Below are 22,021 nucleotides of genomic sequence, written 5' to 3'. Positions count from 1 at the left end.
ATCATCATCCTCTAACAAGAGCTAGATCCCTCCTCCGGCCTTTGCCTCAACCTCTAGTAATGAGGGAAGCAACTCCTCTACCGACAGGTACGTCTTCCACGTGCATTCTCACCATTTGTGAGAGAATAATAGAAAGATACTTAGCACAATATCAATTACACGATAGGATATTAAGAAAGAGAGGTTTCCTAACATCCTATAGCCTCTCGAAGATAAGTATGGACATATCTGCACCGATCTGCAAGACTCTACTGGGCCAGCTCATGACTCGTGAGACCTATGTAAAACTAAAGCTCTGATACCAAGCTCTAATGATCCAAAACCTATAATAGGTCGTAATAATGCCTAACATCGCCGTTAGGCAAACCCACACGTGAACCTCCAATTTAATTATCCCCTTGTAAGTTTTAAAAATAGAAGTTTTCTTTAAAATTCCGAATAAAGTGAAATCTCATGCAACTGCATATACTTCTTTCTAAAAAATATCAAGTGTGAATAGTACCACATTGCATAGCCAGCAAAACCCGGTACCACAAGTGCATGATCAATCTAGAGAATATACAAAACTAATACATCTATTGTCTGAAGTATAATACACAGAAACAGTAAACAAGGTAGAGGGAGATTCCGGCGATGCAGGTCGAAACAACGCTAGAAACTCACCACTAAGTCTTTGTGGAAATGCGGTTACGTGCCCGTGTGACCTCTGAAAGTACCTGTCTTAGTACCTGCACATTCAGTACAGAAATCTAGCGTGAGTAGGTAAACAACGCGTACCGAGTAAATATCTAGTCTAACCTCAAAGAAGTAGTGACGAAGGGTCGACTTGACAATTACTAGTGGTCAAATAGTAATAAAATGCATAAAGTAGACATGAAGTATATACAACAAGTAGAAACAAAACAGATAAAACATTAATACTAAATTCCTAACATGAATCTATATCAGATCTCTAAAAATGTCATAACCGGCCTCGAAGGTGCTAACTCAACTATTACCAGAATCAAATCAAATCTCAAGTGTTAAGCACGAGCATGTCGAGGCGAACGGCCCAATCCCATAGGAATAATGATACAAAGTATCGCCAAGGAGAACGACCCAATCCCATAAGAATAATGTTATAGAGTACTGCCGAGGCAAACGGCCCGATCCCATAAGAATAGTGGTACCATACTGCCGAGGCGAATGACCCGATCCCATAAGAGTAGAAATATTACCTCGCTCGCAGAAGTACATACGAGTCGAGAAGACACGGGTCTATAGTTCTTCAAATATTTCACAATTTTCCAAAGTAAGAGCCCAAAATCAGTATTTTTATTCTAGTCTCGATCACAAATTAAGGAAATCAGATACATTGAATAAATACAAATAACACTATTAAGGAATGATGTGAATCTAAGTTTACCCGGACATAACATAAATACAGTTACGCACGGACCCTCGTTACTTCGTGCGTATAGCTCCCCACAACAAGTAGCACTCACCAAGGGAATAAATTTTCTCTTACAAGGTTAGAGAAGAGACTTACCTCGTTTCCAAGTCCTCTTCCCGGTCCACAAATCACACTAATAACCTCAAATTGGCGACAAGCTATCCGAAACTATCCAAAGGTCGGAAAAACTAATCAATATATTCTCAAAAATTCATAATTTAACTATTAGAGTAATTACCTAACCCAATTTGGAAGGTTCCTAATATTCACCCCCGGGCCTACGTACCCGGATTCCAAAAATTTTTGTAAATAAATATTACCCATAACCTCACGAATACAAATATATAATTTCTACTCGATATCATAATCAGTTTCGTGGTCTAATCCCATTTTTACCAAACCTTGGTTTTTCAAGAAAATACTAAAATTCCTATAATTTCTATGTTAAAATCTACTCATAATCTATGTATTAATGTCTCTGTGTAGGAGAAGAGCTATATCTTGCTAGTAAACTAACAGAAAATGCTATGTCAGGAATTGTAGCATTAGAAAGATACATAAGTGCACCAATTGCACTAAGATAAGGTATTTCGAGACCAAGAAGTTCATCGTCCTCTTCTGGAGGTCGGAACAAATCCTTATTCACTTCAAGTGATCGAACAACCATTTTTGTACTCAATGGGTGCGCTTTGTCCATGTAAAAGCGTTTTAAGACCCTTTCTGTATAAGCAGATTGATGGATAAAGATCTCGTCTGCTAAATGTTCAATTTGCAGACCAAGAGATGCTAGGTGAAAATTGTGTAGAAAATATTTACCTCAAGATTCTAGGTGAAAATTCCTCTCTAAAAAGCTCCAAAATCAGCCAGGAGATGTGTGAAATGAAAGAAATGGCCTAAGTCCCAATTTTAAATTAAAACACTACCTAGGCATCCCTTCTTCGCGATCACGGAAGAAGCCTCGCGGTCGCAAAGGAAAAACTTGCCTAGACCCGAAACTATGCTATGTGAATGCCATGGGAGACTAGCAATCGCGAAGGCTTGCCCAGCCTGAGCTTCGTGAACGCGGTCAACCCTTCGCGGGTAATCAAAGTTGACCCCTCCTAGACACGTTCTTCTACGCGAACACGGGACAGGTTACGTGAATGCAAAGGCCTCAGGTCCCAAACCTTTGCGAACGTGATCGTGAAGAACAAATCACCCATGTCCCAAATCCTTCACCGTGAATGCGAGAGGACCTCCGCGTTCGCGAAGAAGTAAACCAGAACCAGCAAAATCTATACTTTTTGACTTAGCTCCGGGTGGTCCGAAACACACCCGAGCCACCCAGGACCCCGTCCAAATGCACTAACAAGTCTATAAATATAGTATGGATCTACTCAAAACCTCGGAACACATAAAACAACACTGAAACTAAGAATTGCACCCCAAAAGACACTAAAAGGGCACAAAAGCAAAAAATGTGCGGTCTGCAGAAGGAATTCTGCGGCAGAGAAGAAATTGCAGACCGCAGAATTCCATTTGCGGTCGCAACCAAAGAAGGCAAAATCTGCAGACAATTGTGCAAATTGCGGACCGCACATGAATTGTGCGGCCGCAAAAGTTGGGCTAGGAGTCAAGATCAGAGTATATGAAAATTACCAAGTACCGAACCTTAGTGCATTGCGGACCATATAATATTTGTGCGGCCGCAAAAAATTGCCTTGCGGCCGCAACCTTAACATTGCGGATCGCAGAAGAGTGTCTTACGACTGCAGTTCTAAATCTGCGGACTGCAGAAAATTGCTTCGCGACCGCACTTTAGAATTGTGCGGCCGCAGAACTCTAGCTCTTGTCAGATGAAGAAATATGCAGACCGCACATGGAATTGTGCGGCTGCAGAACCTCCCGAAGAGTATTTTTGTCCGAAATTTTTAGCCTTGTATAAATAGACGAGTTTCAAAAAATTCGGTCAAGTTGGAATATCAACAATTACTGTAGCTATTTTTCTTTGTCATTTTTGGAAGTTTACTTTGCTTTGGTGTATTTTACAATAGATTTAATCATTTTAAGCTTTCACTATGAGTTTAATTAGTCTTTCTTTTTCATTTACTTCAAACCCAAGTATGAGTAGCTAGGGGTTGTGACCCAACCCTAGTGTGTAAACCTTATGGGTATTTAATTTAGTGCTTGTTTATGATTGGGTGTTTATTATTTAGCTTAGTTCATGCTTTAATTTGAGGAATTAATGGTTGCAAATATTAGTTCATGCCTATTTGACTTAGTCTCTTCTTGAGAAAGAGATGCCTAGTCTAGGATAACTTGGCTAACAAGGAATTGGGTCAATTGAGAGAATGATTTACCCAATTAAAGGGTTCAACCTAGAGATAGTAATAACCCGACTTGAGATTTTATCAACTGTTTTGTGTGATACCCATTTGATCTTGAGAAAGCCAAATTGGGCAAAAACACTCTCTGAGCGAGAGGTATTGAGTGGGTACTTTAGAGTTGATAGCTATAATACACCCCAGTCAATAAAACAAGCTTTAATGTCTTCATCCCATTAGGTAAACATCTAGGTAATGGTCACAACCTTAGGCTTTTATCAATTTGAAAAAAAAACCCAAAAATAATTATCTCTAGTCTACTTTCTTTATTTTGAAATCAATAGAGTAAAATTAGAAATAGAAAACCAATCTTTTTGTGGAAGTGCAATCTAGATAATTCAATCACGCGCATTGAAATATATACCCCTAACTCCCATATTAGCTTCATGTGGATTCGACCCCGACTCTTAGTTGGGTTTCTATAATTACAAACGACTATTTCATACCTCTTTTGAGGTGTACAATTAGACGCTATCAATCTTTGGCATCGTTGCCGGGGAGTTAAAAACGGTGTTAGCTATATATTTGGGTGTGTTTTTGGAGTATCTTCTTTTTCTTCCGTATTACTAACTTGTTTGAGAAATTGTAGGTACAACCATGGAAACCAATGAGCTCAGAAATATTGCTTTGGGGATGTGGACGTTGAGGATGACTAAGTGGATGAGGTTCCTCTTGAACCTCAAGCTAATATAAGAGGCTGAGTGCCTCATGACAAAGTGCATGTTCCATCTCCACCTTCACCACAAGCAGCTCCACACCAAGTGTTACCTAATGAAGGATATGCAAGTGCAATAGTCCCTCCCCGTATTAGGGGCGGGCAACTTTCAAATCACCAATGTGATGTTCACTTTGCTAGAGCAACGAGGTTTCTTTAGCGGTGCTCCAAGTCAAAATGTAAACAAACATTTGAAGGGGTTTTTGGACACTTGTTGGGAGAGAAAACAAACAAATGTCTCTGAGAATGCATTGAGGCTAAGGATTTTTCCCTTCTCTTTATGGGGGAAAGCTTTAGAATGGTTGGAACATTTTTCGAACCATTCCATTCACACTTGGGATGAGTTGGCAGCAAAGTTTATTTCTAAGTTTATTTGACAACCACCATGAATCAACTAGCAAAGGCCCAACTTCAACAAGTGCAACATCCTAAGCAATTCAATGCCATGGAGGGAGTGAACATGATAATGAACAAAAGAAGGACAAAGGGTCCACAAGTGCAACATCGAGTGGATAATTTTGTGCAAGAGGATAGTAGTTTTGATCAAGATGATTCTTACAATATCCAAGAAGATAAGGTGCAATATGTGAACAACTTTCAAGGGTAACGAAATAATTTTCAAGTCCCCAACCAACAACAATGGCGACCTCAAAACAATCAAGGCAAGTGGAATTCTAACAACCAAGAAAATTGGAGTGGTGGAAACAATCAAGGAAATTGGAATGGCAATAATCAAGAAAATTTGGGGGAGGGGGTAACAATCAAGGCGGATGGAACCATAATCAAGGCAATCGGGGGTCGGGTTTTCAAAGGTCCACGATGTATCAACAACCGAACAACCCACCTCCCTATCCTTCCCATGGTCCTAGTTCTTCAACCAAAAATATGGGACGTATTGAGAATATGTTCAAGCAAATGATTAAAAAGAATACCAATTCGGATGCCCAACTTTCCTTACACAACACATCGATCCACAACTTAGAAGTGCAAATGGGAAAAATCTCTCAAGCTCTCAATTCCCGTCCTAAGGGGGCACTACCAAGTGACACGGTGGTGAACCCAAAGGGTAAGAATAATATGGGGCATTCCATGGCCGTTACTATAAGAAGTGGAAGAGGTGGGAATGCACCCACCTCAAGTCAAAGGCAACTTGTGGATGATGAGCAAGTGGTACAAGAATAAGAGGTCCCGAACAATGCGATGCAATCAAATGTTGAAGTTCGGATTGATATTGATGATAATGTGAAAGAGACTCAAGAGGATGTGAACCTGTCTAGGGATCACATTATTGACATACCGGAACCGGTAGTGCAAAAGGCTAAGGCACCATTGCCTAAGCCTCCACCTCCATCTCCTCAAAGACTTGCCAAACAAAATGGTAAGAATCAATTCAAAAAGTTCATTCAAATGATGAAGAGTCTCTCAATCAATGTGACATTAGTTGAAGCTTTCGAACAAATGCCCGATTATGCCAAGTTTATGAAGGATCTCGTGACGAAGAAGCGGTCAATGAATTTTGAAACTATCAAAGTCACTCATCAAGTGAGTGTAATTATGAATTCAATGGATCCTAAGTTGGAAGATCCCGATGCTTTCATGGTTCCTTGTACAATTGGAACTGTCAAGTTTTCTAAAGCTCTTTGTGATCTTAGGACAAGTATCAATTTGATGCCCTATTCGATTTTCAAGACCTTTGGAATTAGAAAACCAAGACCCACCTCTATGAGATTACAAATGGCAGATCATACCATGAAGAGACCTTTTGGGAGTGATTGAAGATGTCTTGGTTCGTGTTGATAAATTCATTCTTCCCGGCGGATTTTGTCATTCTAGATTGTGAAGTTAATTTTGAGGTGTCGATTATTCTTGGAAGGCCTTTCCTTGCTACGGGAAAGGATATTTATGATATTGAAGCCGGAGAACTCACCTTCCGGGTGGGTGATGAAAAAGTGATTTTCCATGTGTGTAAATCCATGCGGCAACCAAATAGCAATGAGGTATGTTCTTTTGTGGACTTGGTAACCGATGTTATTGTTGATGATACAAGTGCCACAATAAATGTTGGTGATATGTTGGAGGCCGCCTTGCTCAACGTTTATGATGACAAGATGGATGGCTTCATGGAATGTGTGAACTCTTTGCAAGGAATGGGGTCGTATAATTATGCACCCCGAAAACTATCCTTGGAGCTTGAAAATAGGAAAACTCCTCCTACAAAGCCTTCCACTGAAGAGCCTCTTACCTTGGAGTTGAATCCATTGCCTCCACATCTTCGGTATGAATTTTTTGGCCCTTGTTCTACTTTACCGGTTATTCTTTCCTCTTGTTTGATTAACGTGTAGGTAGATTCTACATTGGTGGTGCTACAAAAGAAGAAGAAGGCTATTGGGCGGACATGACGGATATTCGAGGGATAAGCCCCGCATTTTGTATGCATAATATAAACTTGGAGGAAGGCGCCAAACCATCTATTGAACATCAAAGGATACTAAATGAGGTTATGCAAGAAGTTGTCAAAAAGGAGATTATCAAGTGGTTGGATATCGCGGTTGTCTACCCCATTTTCGATAGTTCGTGGAATTCTCCGGTTCAATGTGTCCCAAAGAAGGGGGCATGATGGTGGTCACCAATGACAAGAATGAGTTGATTCCTACAAGAATGGTAACCGGTTGGAGAGTGTGTATGGACAATCGCAAGCTTAATAAAGTCACAAGGAAGGATCATTTTCCACTTCTTTTTCTTGACCAAATGCTTGATAGGTTGGCCGGTCGTGCTTTCTATTGGTTTCTTTATGGGTATTCGGACTACAACCAAATCCTTATTGCTCAGGAGGATCAAGAGAAAACAACCTTTACATGTCCCTATGGTACTTTCACCTTCAAGCGGATGCCATTTCATTTGTGTAATGCACCGGTGACTTTTTAAAGATGTATGATGACTATATTCATGAACATGGTGGAGGATTACCTTGAATTTTTCATGTATGACTTCTCGGTGGTTGGGAATTCCTTTGATGATTGTCTTGCTAATTTAGATAAAGTGTTGGTAAGATGTGAAGAAACGAATTTGGTGCTCAATTGGAAGAAGTGTCATATCATGGTCGAGGAAGGCATTTTCCTTGGCCACAAAATCTCAAAGAATGGAATTAAAGTTGACAAGGCAAAGATTGAGGTGATTTCTAAACTTCCACCTCCAACTTCGGTGAAAGGTGTGCGGAGCTTCTTAGGCCACGCGGGGTTTTACCGGCGTTTCATCAAAGATTTCTCTAAGGTGGTGAACCCCTTGTGAAAGCTTCTTAAGAAACATGCTAAGTTTAACTTCAATGATGATTGCATGAGAGCCTTTGAATTGTTAAAGTTCAAGTTGACAACCAGTCCCATCATCACCGCTCCAAATTGGAGTGTCCCCTTTGAACTCATGTGTAATGCTAGTGACGTATCGGTTGGGGCTGTTTTGGAGCAGCGCATCAACAAGATTTTTTTAATTCAGTTTACTATGCTAGTAAGACCATTAATAGTGCCCAAGTCAACTATACTGTTACGGAGAAAGAGCTCATTTTCATTGCATTTGCAATTAGGAAGTTCCGCCCGTACTTGATGGGTGCGAAAGTTATTGTTCATAAAGATCATGCAGCACTTTGTTATTTTATGAGCAAGAAAGATTCCAAAGATTGGTTGATGAGATAGGTGCTTTTGTTCCAAGAGTTTGATATTGACATCCAAGATAGAAAAGGGAGTGAAAATCAAGTGGCGGACCACTTGTCTCGTTTGCAAGAGGAGGGAAAGCCGCATGATGGCCTTGAAATCAATGACTCCTTCCCCAATGAGCAATCCTTGGCTATTTCAATGAAAGAGGTGCCATGGTTCGTGGATCTAGCAAATTTCCTTGTGTGTGGAATCATCCCGGATGAGTTCTCTTCAAACCAAAGGAAGAAGCTCAAACGAGATTTTCAAGATTATTATTAGGATGAACCATACCTTTTCCGTATTTGCACGGATGGGGTGATTAGAAGATGTGTACTAGAAGAATAACAAGGTAAAATTCGTGGGGCTTGTCATTCTTTGCCATATGGTGGTCACCATGGTAGAGCAAGAACGACGACCAAAGCGCTAAGTTGTGGTTTCTATTAGCCCACTCTTTACAAGGATGTAAGTGATGTAGTGAAAAGATATGATGAATGTCAACGGGCTGGTGGAATCTCGAAGAAAAATAAAATACCTCTCACTACCATTTTTTAGATAGATATCTTTGATGTGTGGGGTATTGACTTCATGTGTCCTTTTGTGAGTTCTTGTGGAAATACCTACATCTTGGTCACGGTTGACTATGTGTCTAAATGGATTGAGGCCGTTTCTCTACCCAATAATGAGGAGAGAAGTATGGTGGCATTCTTGAGGAAGAATATTTTCACAAGGTTTGGTACTCCGCAGGCTATCATAAGCGATGGGGGGTCGCATTGTTGCAACAAGGCTTTCGTCACTTTACTTAGCAAGTATGGTGATACTCATAAAGTCACGACTCCCTATCACCCACAAGCTAGCGGTTAAGTGGAAGTCTCCAACAAGGATATAAAGAGTATTTTGTCCAAAATAGTGAATGTTATTCGGAAGGATTGGTCCAAGAATCTTGATGATGCATTATGGGCTTATCAGATGGCTTACAAAACACCTATCGAAATGTCATCATACCGGTTGGTGTTTGGAAAAGCTTATCATCTTCCGGTGGAACTTGAGCACAAAGCCATGTGGGCTCTAAAAAGGTTAAATCTCGATTGGGATGTAACCGCTAACTTGAGGGTTGCACATTTGAATGAATTGGATGAGTTCTGGTATAATGCTCAAGTTCGTCCTTGTACAAAACAAAAGATGAAATATCTTCATGAAAAATACATTTGGAACAAAGAGTTCAAGGTGTGCGATCTCGTATTGTTGTTCAACTCGAGGTTGAGGATGTTTCTCGGAAAGATAAAGTCTAAATGGAGTGGTCCATTTGAAAATATGGGTGTGACGCCTTTTGGTGCATTGGACTTGAAGAACAAAAACAATGAGGTATTCCGAGTCAATGGTCACCGGGTGAAGCACTATTTGGGAAAAGTTGGAGATGGCCATATCGTGGCTATGATTCAGTTCAACTGATGGTATTCTGCTTCGTGCCGCGACGTTAAATCATGCGCTTCTTGGGAGGCAACCCTGTTTCTTTTTCTTTTATTTTCTTCTTTTGTAGTTAGGTGTTAATCTTGTGCTAACTTGATTTGAAGTGTGCTACAGGGATGAGTGTGCCTTATAGGAATGGTGGACAAAAATCTGGCTAAGTGTGCAAAATAGTGCCGACCGGAGATGAATTGTGCGGACCGCACATTTACAGTTGTTGCAGCAAAAGCACTCTGCAGCTGCACAATTATCTTACGGACCGCAGAAATTGAAGGTGGGAAATGCCAACTCTCTGAAGTTCATTTGTCGGAAAAATGGTCGATCTGCGGCCGAAAAAGGAAATCTGCGGCAGCAAAAAGGAATCTGCGACCACAAAGAAATTTCTGAGGACCGCAGATGAAGACCATAATTGAAGCTCCAGGTAACAGAGTGCGGTCCGTAATTGAAATTCTGCGTCTGCACTCGCTCTTCCCTCCCTTAAGAACATTAATGTATAAGTAGAGGGCTAGGGCCATTGTTACCCCTTTTCCCTCTCTGAGCAAAAATCACATAACTTTTGATGTTTCTTGCTAAGTCTACTTGTGCATTCATACAACATCTTTGATCAATCACTCATCACACTCACTCATTTGGTATGCTTCATAATCTTGTTAATTTCTTTCTTTCAATTTTTAGATTTTTTGTCAAATTTTAGGCCATTTGTCATTAGAATTCAATTTTACATACTTGTGGGGTATATTTGTAGTGGGTCAACTAGTAAATTCTCTATGGGGAATGGGTAAATGTATTTTCATAATTTGATGATATTACCATGTTACATTTTGCACAAACAAATTGCAAACCCTAGAAATGACTGTGCATATATTTCGAATTCTACGGCCGCACCTGAAATTGTGCAGTCCGCAAAAGTTGATTCTAGGAAAATTTAGTTAAGCATGAGTATGCGGCTGCAAAAAAAATTGTGCGGACTGCAGAATTTCCATTGCGGCCGCAAAGCAGTTGTTTCACTGTCTTCAGAGAGTTTAATATTTTTGATTAAATGTGCGGTCGCAAGACAAAATGTGTGGACCGCAGAAAATATGTTTCGGCTGCACATCCACCAATTCTCTATCATCAGAGAGTTGCATGTTTATGTTTTTGAGTTGTGTCCGCAAGGAAAAATGTGCAGACTGCAATTCCCATCTGCAGTTGCAAGAGAGAATTATGCGGTCAGCAAGACTTCATTTGTGGCCATAAAACAAATTGTGCGGACCGTAGACCCTCACCCTTCAAGTACACTGTGTGTGTTTTCATGTGTTTTCTTGTATATCTCCTGTGTCTGATTGAACATTGAATTGCAACTAACAACTACGTCTACTTGATACAGATAATGGTTCGATCTTGAGGCAGAGATGATACTTCTAAAGGGAGGGGAGAACTTTCTCGGGGATGAGGCAAGAGAGCCTTACCTAGTTCCCAACCGCATGAAATCAAAAACATGACAGCAGCTGGGAGAGGGAGAGGTGCATATCTCTCCGAGACGAGTTCATGCGCCCAGTCTAGGGACGTATCATAGGGCAACTCAACCTCCGTTTAGGAACAAGCAGTAGTATAGTCCAGGCCATCAGGGAGATGCCAACTAAGGGACAAGCCAACATCATCCCACAACACTTCCGAGGATTCCGAAAGTGCTAGTCAGGCTTCTGAGCCATCTACTACACCTGCCCCTGAGGCACCAGAGACATCAGTTCAGGACATCCCCGATGATGGTGGAGGAGAGATGCTACAGTTACCGGCCTTGAAAGGATGAAGAAGAAAGAGGTTTGGGAGGACCGATTTGTCAGTTTGGATGCCTTCACTAGCTTTCGTCAGTAGTGTCCAGTAAGGTTGCTTACTCTTGAGCTGCAGTTTCAGCTGAAGGATTTGGAGAAATATAACCCGGTAGTGTTGAGACAGTTAAAGGAACACAAGGGGTGGATGTGGTTCACCTAGAGTGTGGTGGATGCCAAAGACTATCTTGTCAGGGAATTCTATGCCAATGTGGTGCATATCAAGAAGGGGACAAAGGTAACCAAAGCGCGTAACCTTAAAGTGAGATTTGATCAAGCTACTCTCAACACGTACTTGGGTTTCGAGGATGTCGAGTCGACGGAATACTTAGAGAAGTATGCAATGGGAGATGAAGCCTGGTCTTGGTTAGCAGAGATTCTAGCAGCTCCTGGGCCACCACTGCCATGGAGCACAGTAGGGGTTCCTATTCACAGGAGCACTTTGAGCTTTGAGGCAAAGGGGTGGCAAACCTTTGTCTGCACCAGACTGGACCCAAGCTAGAATGAGACCTATCTCCTGATTCCTCGACAGTTCTAGTTGCTTCTATCATGGCCGGGTACCCTATCAATGTAGGTGTCGTGATGTCGGCCAACATCTCTATGATCGCCCGACAGGATAATTCTTCCTACTCGTACCCCAACACCATTATAAAGTATCTTACAGATGCGGGGGTGGAACAGAGGGATTTTGATAAAAAGGTGAAGCTGAAGAAGCCTTTCTCCTAGTACTCACTTATGGATGCAAGTAACCCAAAGAGAAAAGGTCGACCGTCTACCACCACATGCTAGTCTGATGAGCGAGCTGTGGTAGTTACGGAGGGAGTTGATATCCCATCTACTTCGGTCGAGCCTTCCTCTAGTGCTGCAGTTATGCCTTCACCATCATCCACAACCCCTTTTGCAGCTCCTGCCACAGTCTTCACTTCGGCTTTGAAGCCGGTACCCATGCCTACTGCTCCACTTTCTGCGATGCGAGTCTCCCATACATTGGCGAGCCTCAACAACTGGATGCAGACAACCACTGTAAAGTTTTCTGACCTATCTAGTAGTGTTGTAGCACAGTCTTTAGTTCAGACACCTCAGATTCCCCCTACATTTAAGGAGACATTGAAGAAGCTCCTAGAGAACTAGAACACTATCATGGCTACCTTGGTACAACTTGGGTGACTGATCGAAGAGCTGGGAAAAGCAGTAAAGAAAATGAGAAAGTCCCAGGCCAGTAAGAGTCAGGGGAAAAGCTTTGAAGGCAGGTCACCAAGCTTGTTGTAGCTGGAGATATCCCTTTTGACATGTTGATTGACCCACACCTTTCAGGCCCAGATCGTGCAGCACCATCAGCACCGGTAGCACCAGCTGGCCAGTCTGAGGAGCCAGACTCTACTGCCAACACTGCCGAGGCAGTACGACAGATGTTCACTAACCCAGTCACACCCAGAGCTGAGGATGATAAGATCCAGTTAGATGAGACTGAGGGCGGTGGCATTGCTAGGGACACAAAGATGTCCAAGGAGCCATAGGAAGTTTTTCTTTACTCTTTCCCCTCTTTTACTCTTATTTTGTTAAGCATTGGGGACAATGATTATTTTTATTCAGGGGGTAGAGTTTATTTTGATGATATTTGGTACATTCTGAGACAATTGGCCTGTAATAACTTGATATTATTTTCTTTCTCTTTCTTATTCTATATATATTCTCTGTTTTTCTCTCATTATGTATATTCAGTAGTTTTTGTTTAATTAGCTTCTCTATTTTTAGTTTCATTATTAGTACGTAATTTGAGTTAGTAGCTTCTTTGTTTGTTTTAGTAGCTTCTTTCAATGTTTTAGTAGACAATAAACCTTTGGTTTTCTTAATGCCACGGTTCTTTCCAAAGGTAGTTGTTGTGTGAACTGGGTGACTCGTCCCAACAATGGATGGAGTGACAACCTTCTTAAGGGAATGAGTCTGTTTTTGGTGTTTAGGTAATAATAGCAGTGGTAATGAATAAAAATACCTAATTAAGTCATGCTCGAAGAGTCAAACATGCTTCATTTGGTACTAACACACTTAACTACGTGCTTATGGTTAGAAACAAGGTTTTTGAAAGAAATAGCTCTAGTTAGTGACGTTGTGACTCTTGTGTTGACTTTGGTAACCATCGAGTGGTTTAAATGAATCATAGTGATTTTCAATCTTGAATGTAGTCGTTGTGGGCCCTCGACTCTATCCTCTTTAACAAACTAGTTGTGTGAGGGGTAAGATACTTTGTTGCTAGTCCAAGTACCCGTGCGAAAGGTCTAGAACTTTCCCCGAATGTATTTCAAGGGGAAATTCTAAGTGTTGCTTTGCTTGAGAAGTGATTGTAGGCTTTCCTTGGCCCGTTTGAATTCTCTATTGTCTACCAATGTTGTTATCCCTAGTAAACCCATTTGAGCCTCGAGCCTTTCTTATTTGATAACCATGTTACAAGCCTTTACTCGTTTTATCGTGACCCTCTGTTGGCACCCGAGCTTTCCTTAACACTCTTGTGAAACAATTGGCTAAAAACATAAGTTTGGGGTAGAGATGAGGAAACTAAAAAGGGTATCAAGGCACAAAAATAGAAAAGAAATGATGAGAAGGAAAGGCAAGAAAAGAAAAGAATAAAAAGAAAAATGCAAAAAAGTGAATAAGTGGAAGGTTTGAAGGGATTCAAAGAGAGGTAATGATATCAAACATGTAGAAATCAAAGAGTGAGAAAATGAATGTAATGATCACGAAAGAGTGATGTTAAGTCTCTCTAGTTCCCCAAGGAAAAGAAAGTGCTTCAAAGAATTGGCAAAGTGTGAGCCGAGAATAAAAAAATGGAGTGCTTAAGGAAAGGTGTAACCACTCAACCATATTGTATCCAACCCTAATACAAAAGCCTTCATTACATCTCAAAAGAAGTCCTATTTGATATTTAGATGAGTGAGCTTACATTAGTGGCGATCTACATGAGGGGCAAGCCTATGGTACTTGAAGCTGTACTTGCGACATTCTCTTGAGAGAGATGAGTGAACCTTTCATAAATCTTTGGATTGAGTGCTAAAATTCTTAAGTGAGCCAGGCAACCGAAAAGTATAGGAGGAAGAGTTTGGATCAACCATGACCTACATAATAGAGAAAGAGTCCTTGATGAGTAAAGTCAAGTTTTGATGCTCAAATGTCACTCTAGAACTATATGTGCACAAATGTTTAACTTGTCGCCTTATTGATAATACATAAGTATTGTGGGTAATTGTTGGTCCCAACTGATGTGTGGATGGCTCACCTTCGACTCCTTGAAATGACCCTTAACTTTTGGAGGTGGGAACTAAATTGTTTGCTTGAGGACAAGCAAAGACTTAAGTTTAGGGGAGTTGATAAGTGGGGATTTTGACTACTTATTAGCGCTTTTTACTTTTATTTTAGTCTAAAAGCATTGAATTGTGTTCTGGAACTAATAAAATTGTGCAAAATTATAGGAATGCTGGAAGTTGGGCTCCCGAGATGAAATCTAACTCAAAAAGGAGTATTCTAAGCACAAGGCAATAAAAGGGCACAAAAGCACAAAATGTGCGGTCCGCAAAAGGAATTCTGCAGCCGCAGAAGAAATTGCGGACCGTAGAATTCCATCTGCGGCCGCAACCAAAGAAGGCAAAATCTACAAACAATTGTGCAAATTGCGGACCGCACATGAATTGTGCGACCGCAATAGCTGGGCTAGGGGTCAAGATCAGAGAGTATGCAAATTACCAAGTCCAGAACCTCAGTGCATTGCGGACCGTACAATATTTATGTGGTCGCAACCTTAACATTGCAGAACGCAGAAGAGTGTCTTGCGGCAACAGTTCTAAATTTGTGGACTACAGAAAAGTTGCTTCGCGGCCGTAGTTCAGAATTGTGCGGCCGCAGAACTCTAGCTCCTGTTAGATGAAGAAATGTACGGACCACAAATGTGAGGAATTAATAGTTGAAAATATTGGTTTGTGCGTATTTTACTTAGTCCCTTCTTGAGAAAGAGAGACCTAGTCTAGGATAACTGGGCTAACAAGGAATTGGGTCAATTGAGAGATTGATTTACCCAATTAAAGGGTTCAACTTAGAAATAGTAATAACTCGACTTGTGCTTTTATCAATTATTTTGTGTGATACCTATTTGGTCTTGAGAAAGCCAAATTGGGCAAAACCACTCTCTGACCGAGAGGTATTGAGTGGGTAATTTAGAGTTGATAGCTATAATGCACACCAGTCAATAGAAAAAGCATTAAAGCCTTTATCCCATTAGGCAAATGACGAGCGCAAAACACATACTTAAATTGTGAGCGCTAGTCAAAAATAGTATAGTATAATATCGTGTCCACATGGATTGGATTTAAATAGTATTCTCATAGTTTCTAGTTTGATTACTATTCAGGAGGATCAACAGTTGTTATTTATATGATTAATAATAAAATTTAACTAAGAATCTAAAATCTACAGCTATTGACTAATGACAATCGAAGCAAGGCCTAAGCAAAGGAAGATATCAGTGGGAGAAAATGGGGTTTTGATAGGATAAGTGCAAGATAATTGTCTGGGATTTAACTCTAGATAATTCACTTCTAATGTTAAAATGAGTCTCTCGAATGCACTTAATTATCAGTACAATTGTTTAGTAGAAACTCCTCTCTCGATTAAGTCTAACCTCTCAATCTGAACCAATTTAAGCTCTGTGAAGATATGCAAGACTGCGTAATGGATTGGTTTTTAGGAGAACTTCTCTTGATTATTCTCCTAACTAGGTTTAATCAATGATTCAACTAGCCTCTTTTGATTACTTAGAAGAATCTATAAACTCAACCAACAATATAATGCAAAGATATCACAAGTTATGCCTCTTTCGATTACAAGAACATGTGAATATAGATGCAACAATTAAATTCTAAAAATGATTCAAATACATAAAAATAGAGTTATAATCCACAAACAATCATCAGTACACCAAATCCATCAAAACCCAAAAGGGTCTACTCCATAGACATGGAGAAATTCTTCATAAATGTAACAAAATTATAGGAAAACATAAATTCAATCCAAACCCCGATCTTGAGTGAGGAAGGAATGATGAAATAATTGTGCTTGTGTTCTTCCTTAGCCTCCTTGGCCTCCTTAGATCGAAATCTGTTCAAAAGTCCCAGAAATGGTATTTTCCTGTGTATTTAAGCCATCCCCCAATAAACTCGTTGCTTCAAAAGTCCCAGAAATCCTTGTTGCTTCAGCGGAAATGGGATGATACTCTAACATTTTTGAACTATTGCGCCGCATGCCGCGTCGCCCCATGCGGCGCGCTTGTGAGGAATTCCAGAATGATTTGCAAAATGGATTCTGGGCAGATTTTTGCACTACTGCGCCGCCCCATGCGGTGCGACTATGCATTTTTCTCAGAGTAGTTCATTTCTTCAATTTTTGACATCTGGACTTGGTCCTCGACCCCCGAACGCGATCCCGATTTAATTTCTTGGGATTTTACTCAGATTTCAAAGCTCCAATTAGCTCGAATTTTCTCTACAACATCTAAATAACTCGAAATCACTCCTACACAGCATAAAACACATAATAAGTGCAAAGCACTACTAATTAAAGCTCAACATAAGTAAAGTGCAGTGAATTAGAGTGCAATAAACGACTAAAACACGAGTTTCTAACCTACCATCAGCAAACACCTAGGTAATGGTCACAGCCCTAGGCTTTTTATCAATTTGGAAAAATCTCAAAAATAATTATCTCTAGTCTTCTTTCTTTATTTTGCAATCAATATAGTAAAATTAGAAATAGAAAACCAATCTTTTTGTGGAAGTGCAATCTAGATAATTCAATCACGCGCATTGAAATATATACTCCTAACACCCATCTTAGCTCCCTGTGGATTCGACCCCGACTTTTAGTTGGGTTTCTATAATTGTAAATGACTATTTCATACCTCTTTTGAGGTGTGCAATTGGACGCGATCACGGGGATCTATAAAGTAAAATAATCAGTCGGGTCGTTGCAAGACCAGCAAAGAGAAGAAGAAAAGGGTTGACTCTAGGGTAGTTGATAGGTTGGCTAAGTTCAAAAATAGAAAGATGTTGAATAGGAAAATACTTTCTAACACTGATGAAAAGGGCATGGACCAGTTTGTAGAAAATCTTGACCTACATGGATAGACACATGGGTTTGTTGAAGCCTTTGCCCCTGTAGGTGTGCGTACAGTGGTTGAGTTCTATGCAAATTTTCAGTTTGATGGCAAGGTAGTAAAGAGTTCTGTGAGAGGGTTTGAGATGGAGTTTGATGCTGAAGTGCTTGGGCTGCTACTAAACATTCCTTCACTGGGATTTGACAACTATCTGAAGAAGAAGTGGCCTGCTATTGACAATGATGTGGACACAGGCATTGCGGTCACTAGAAAGGTCTCCCAGAAGTTTGAGTTGGATGCTCCCCAAAAGGTGTACAAGACTGACATGACACCTTTTCACAAACTATTGTTTCACTTTGTGAACTCTTGCATTCTGCAAAGATCTAAGATGAGGCATGAGGCCACCTTGCTTGATATGGTTGTAATGGAGCTGTTGGATACAGGTAGAGCCATAAATCTTCCTAGCCTGATTATTCAGTATATGGCAAGGGCTGCAGACACCTCAAAGCATAAGCATGCTATGCCTTATGGCTTCATGCTAACTGAGTTGTTTGACAAGCTCAATATATCCTTGCCTGAGCTAAAGTTTTGGAATCACAATGATGTTCTGGACGTTGCCACACTCAAGAAGTGTAGATATACTGAGATCAAGGCTAGAGGACTAACTGGCTCTGCCATTTTGCCTAGAAACCCAAAAAGGTTAGAATTGGATTTATAAGAAAATGCTAAGCTCATGGAGGACAATGATGAGCTAAGAAAGGAAACCAGGCAGCTTCGGGAATAGCTCAAAAGAGACAGAGAGGCTCATGCTCAACGGATTTCCACTCTTGTGAAAGCCTTGACCTCATCCACCTCTCACCCCTAATCCTGGTCCTTTACCAGTGTCTCCCGTCTATTTTTTTTTTGTTTGCTTAGTGGTGCTGCATTTTGTCTTTCTAGTCTAGTTTTTGAGTAGTTTGCAGGATGTTTCTGTTTAATTTGCTTTAACATATTAGCTCACGGCCTTGGGCTTAATTTGGCACTACTTAATGAACTATCTTATGTTGTTTTACTGCTTCTCACATAGTTTATATCATCACCATAGTTCATTTGTCTTGATATTTCCTGTGCTTGCGTTGTAGCCTCAATGACCATAAATCTTGCATTTACTGTTGCCTTGACTGTCTAATAGCTATGTATTTTTCGATGATTCCAAAAGGAAAAAGATAGAGTGGGGGTGAGGGTGATGCACTTGTCCCGGGGAGATGTCTGTTCAAATATTTGTGTTGCTCACAAAATGTTGTTGTTCTCAACTGTGATGTACTATGTATGTTTGTGAATGTCATTACCTGGTTCATGAGCACAAAGTTTTCATCATCAAAAAAGGAAAATTTATTGAAAATTGAGGTTTTGATGATTAACAAGTATGTCCAATAAAAGTGTACTAAGAACCATGTCCCCAAGGTAGCTGTTGAAGGTTCTTACAGTGCAGTAACTTTTACATAAAGTTAATGTAGTCCGATATAACTGGAAAGGACTCTTGATGTGATAAGGACTATTGCCCAAGAATATCTGTCCGCATAGTTGATAGACAAGAGTCACAAGATTTGTGGAGTCCGTGGAACTTTAGGATTGCTGCCGAACAAGAAGATAACTACGTGTAGGACTCCCAAAGATCTCAGATTCGGGAAGTTAATTACTTTCCTTATGGACTGAGAAGATTATCCTTTTGCACATCAACTGAAGAACGTCATATCATATTAGTGTGTACTAAAAGTCAGTGTTCTTCTTGAGTTTATTAGTTCATGTGTATTAGGAGATTGGGTGGTATTCAGATGTCATTCAAAACATGTTAGTCGGAGTCACTATTTGAGTGTGCAAGTTAGAGTAGCTTGTAATTCATTCAAGTAGTAGAAGTAGGAAAAATATGTGGGTATTAGTTTACAAGTCTTGTAATCAGTACATTTGGCTCATTTGTTCTAGTGAAGTTGAAGTTAAAATCATACGTGGTAGGTCGTGGTTGTTGCACATTTGAGCCGAGTGATTTTTTACGTAAAAATAATTGTTCTTATTTTACTGTTTATTTAATTTACGAGTAAGAAGTTAGGCAAACAACCAAGTTCTTTAATAATTTAGAAAAGTACTCAAATTAAAACCTTCCTTCTTTTCAGTTTCTATATTTCTTTCTCCTCTTCCCAAGCCAATGATGAGGCAGGAGTAGTATAAGTAAGACCCTTTTTGGGTGTGGAGATAAAAAAACATATGACACGAGGGACTTGAGCCATCATTTTTAAGCATTCCGTTGTCTTATTCTGAAACTTAAACAAGGCTGACCTAAGATTTGACGTGCTGTCGCCAAGCGGGTTAGTAACTTATTTTAGATTAGAAATACGGCAATCACATACGAGCTTGATTTTTTCTTGAGTTAACTATTAAACACAAGAAAATATTTATTATTGTAGTAAGTAGGTGCACTTGAAACTTATCCAGTAACTGTGTCACCTGCTCAAACAAAACTGTGAGTAGTCTAACGTGGCAGACTGCCCAAAAAAGTTTCATCAGCTGCTTTATTTTTTAGTGGTAATGGGATAAAGTGTAACAAAGTGGAAACCCTTGCGTGATAAACATTTGTAGTGCCAAAATGACATTGTTAAACGAAATCTCTCTTCACATGTAAATCCTTTAATTTGTATTTGATTGAATATTGTCAAAGCTGCATGCCCTCTTCAACGCACATTTCACATGTTTAAATAAGGACATATAGGGAGGCCATACGTAATTAAGAAAAGATTATATGTACTCAGGGTGTATAAAATATTTATACAGTCAAGTGACTTATAAGGTAAATAACAAGTAAAATTTTATAATAAATATTAATTGAAATTTGATTAATATATAGTTAATCAATTTTTACAAATTAAATTACACGTACTGTTAATGTTAAAAGATTTTTTAGCATTATTATTAGGGATAATATATAGTTACCCCTTGAGGTTGTCCCACTTTACCTCTTGTACCAATAGGGTCTCGTGAACCTATTGGCTTTGCTTGAAATGTAATAAATACCACTTCCATGACTAACATGCATTAATCATATTTTGATACGTGGTTTACTGGTTTTACACTAAATTATTTCTTTTTTATTATTTATTTATTTTATCTTCCTTTTTCTTTTTTCCTTTTCTTCATCTCCCTCCTCCCCTTCCCCCTCCCTCTAGAGGCAGACCCAGGATTTAAGTATAACGGGGGCACCATTATCTTTAGTATCTCAATCACCAACGATAAAGTTCGGGTGCAACTCTTTGAAATGACTATGATAATTTATCATCAAAATAAAAACATCAATATTATCAAATACCATTAACTTGATACTAATATAATAAAAGTACATTGTCAACTCATAGTTGAACTAGACGCGCTTTCATATTTTGAAAACGGCCAATAATAGTATCATTGCTTATATTTACAAATACTTCCTTCTCAAAGTAACAAACTAAACAATCATTTAAAAATGCATTACTAATACTACTACGCAATTCATCTTTGATGTACTTCATGGATGAGAATGCTCTTTCTACCGTTGCAGTTGCGATATGTAAAATTAAAGTCAACTTGCACAAGCAAATAAACAAGTGAATAAATCTCCACAAGATTTGCCTCAACCATTGCTTTTGCCAAATCACCAATTCCATTCAAATCAGAGAACCTAGGGTCACCATGTTCCATGTGCCATATGAAAGTGTCAAGTTGGCGACTAAGATCTCGAAACTTCAATTCACCAAACTCATCGGGATAATTCTTGGCCAATGTCATTATTCTTTCCTTATCAAAATTAGCAAATGAGTTAGCTGGATTCAAGCTAGCCATACCAAGAAGCAAGTTACTACTCACAATATCAAAACGACTATTAAGCTCCAGAAGTTGCAAATCAATCATTGCATAAAAAAGCTCAACATGTAAGTGATGTGAATAAGTAATACTAGAAGGCCTACGCTTCGACTTTCCAGGAATATAGAATTCTTCCATCTTGGGCACTAAAATATCATGTTTGCACAAAATGAAGATACTTCATCCATCAATGGTTCCCATCCTTCATCTCTCATTTCTTGCAAACTTTCCTTCGTGATATCAAGAAATAACATGGCATTGACAACAGCTTGCTCTTTCTTCTGTAAAGCTTTGCTCAACTCGTTTGACATTATCAACACTTTCAACATTAAGTGAAGCAAGAAAACAAATTCAAATGCTTTAATTTTACTCGTAAAAGCTTATGCTTGCAACCTATCATTAGCATCACCTTCACATTCAATCACCCCAAGCACATGAATAATAGAAAGAAATAAAATAACAAAGTTATCCAATGTTTTACAATGTGATCCCCAGCGAATGTCACCTGGCCTTTGAAGCCCTCGCTCTTGATTTAATCCTTTCCCACTTT

At 39.6% G+C, this 22,021-nt stretch overlaps 2 protein-coding genes across 2 annotated transcripts; one reads left to right on the top strand and one right to left on the bottom strand.

Moving 5' to 3' along the window:
* Nucleotides 1-5,968: 5,968 nt before the first annotated feature.
* LOC138905621 (uncharacterized) lies at nt 5,969-11,970 on the top strand. The gene is made up of 5 exons (XM_070194142.1): nt 5,969-6,167; nt 6,853-7,080; nt 7,545-7,780; nt 9,163-9,558; nt 11,632-11,970. The coding sequence occupies exons 1-5, from the start codon at nt 5,969-5,971 to the stop codon at nt 11,968-11,970; spliced, it is 1,398 nt and encodes a 465-aa protein (XP_070050243.1).
* Nucleotides 11,971-21,120: 9,150 nt separating this feature from the next.
* LOC138905620 (uncharacterized) lies at nt 21,121-21,609 on the bottom strand. Its single transcript, XM_070194141.1, has one exon. The coding sequence runs from the start codon at nt 21,607-21,609 to the stop codon at nt 21,121-21,123; it is 489 nt and encodes a 162-aa protein (XP_070050242.1).
* Nucleotides 21,610-22,021: the final 412 nt, after the last annotated feature.

Source organism: Nicotiana tomentosiformis, chromosome 2, assembly GCF_000390325.3.
Source record: "Nicotiana tomentosiformis chromosome 2, ASM39032v3, whole genome shotgun sequence".
Taxonomy (NCBI): domain Eukaryota; kingdom Viridiplantae; phylum Streptophyta; class Magnoliopsida; order Solanales; family Solanaceae; genus Nicotiana; species Nicotiana tomentosiformis.
The sequence above is the reverse complement of the archived record's forward strand: the minus strand, read 5'-3'. Positions and strand labels throughout refer to the sequence as shown.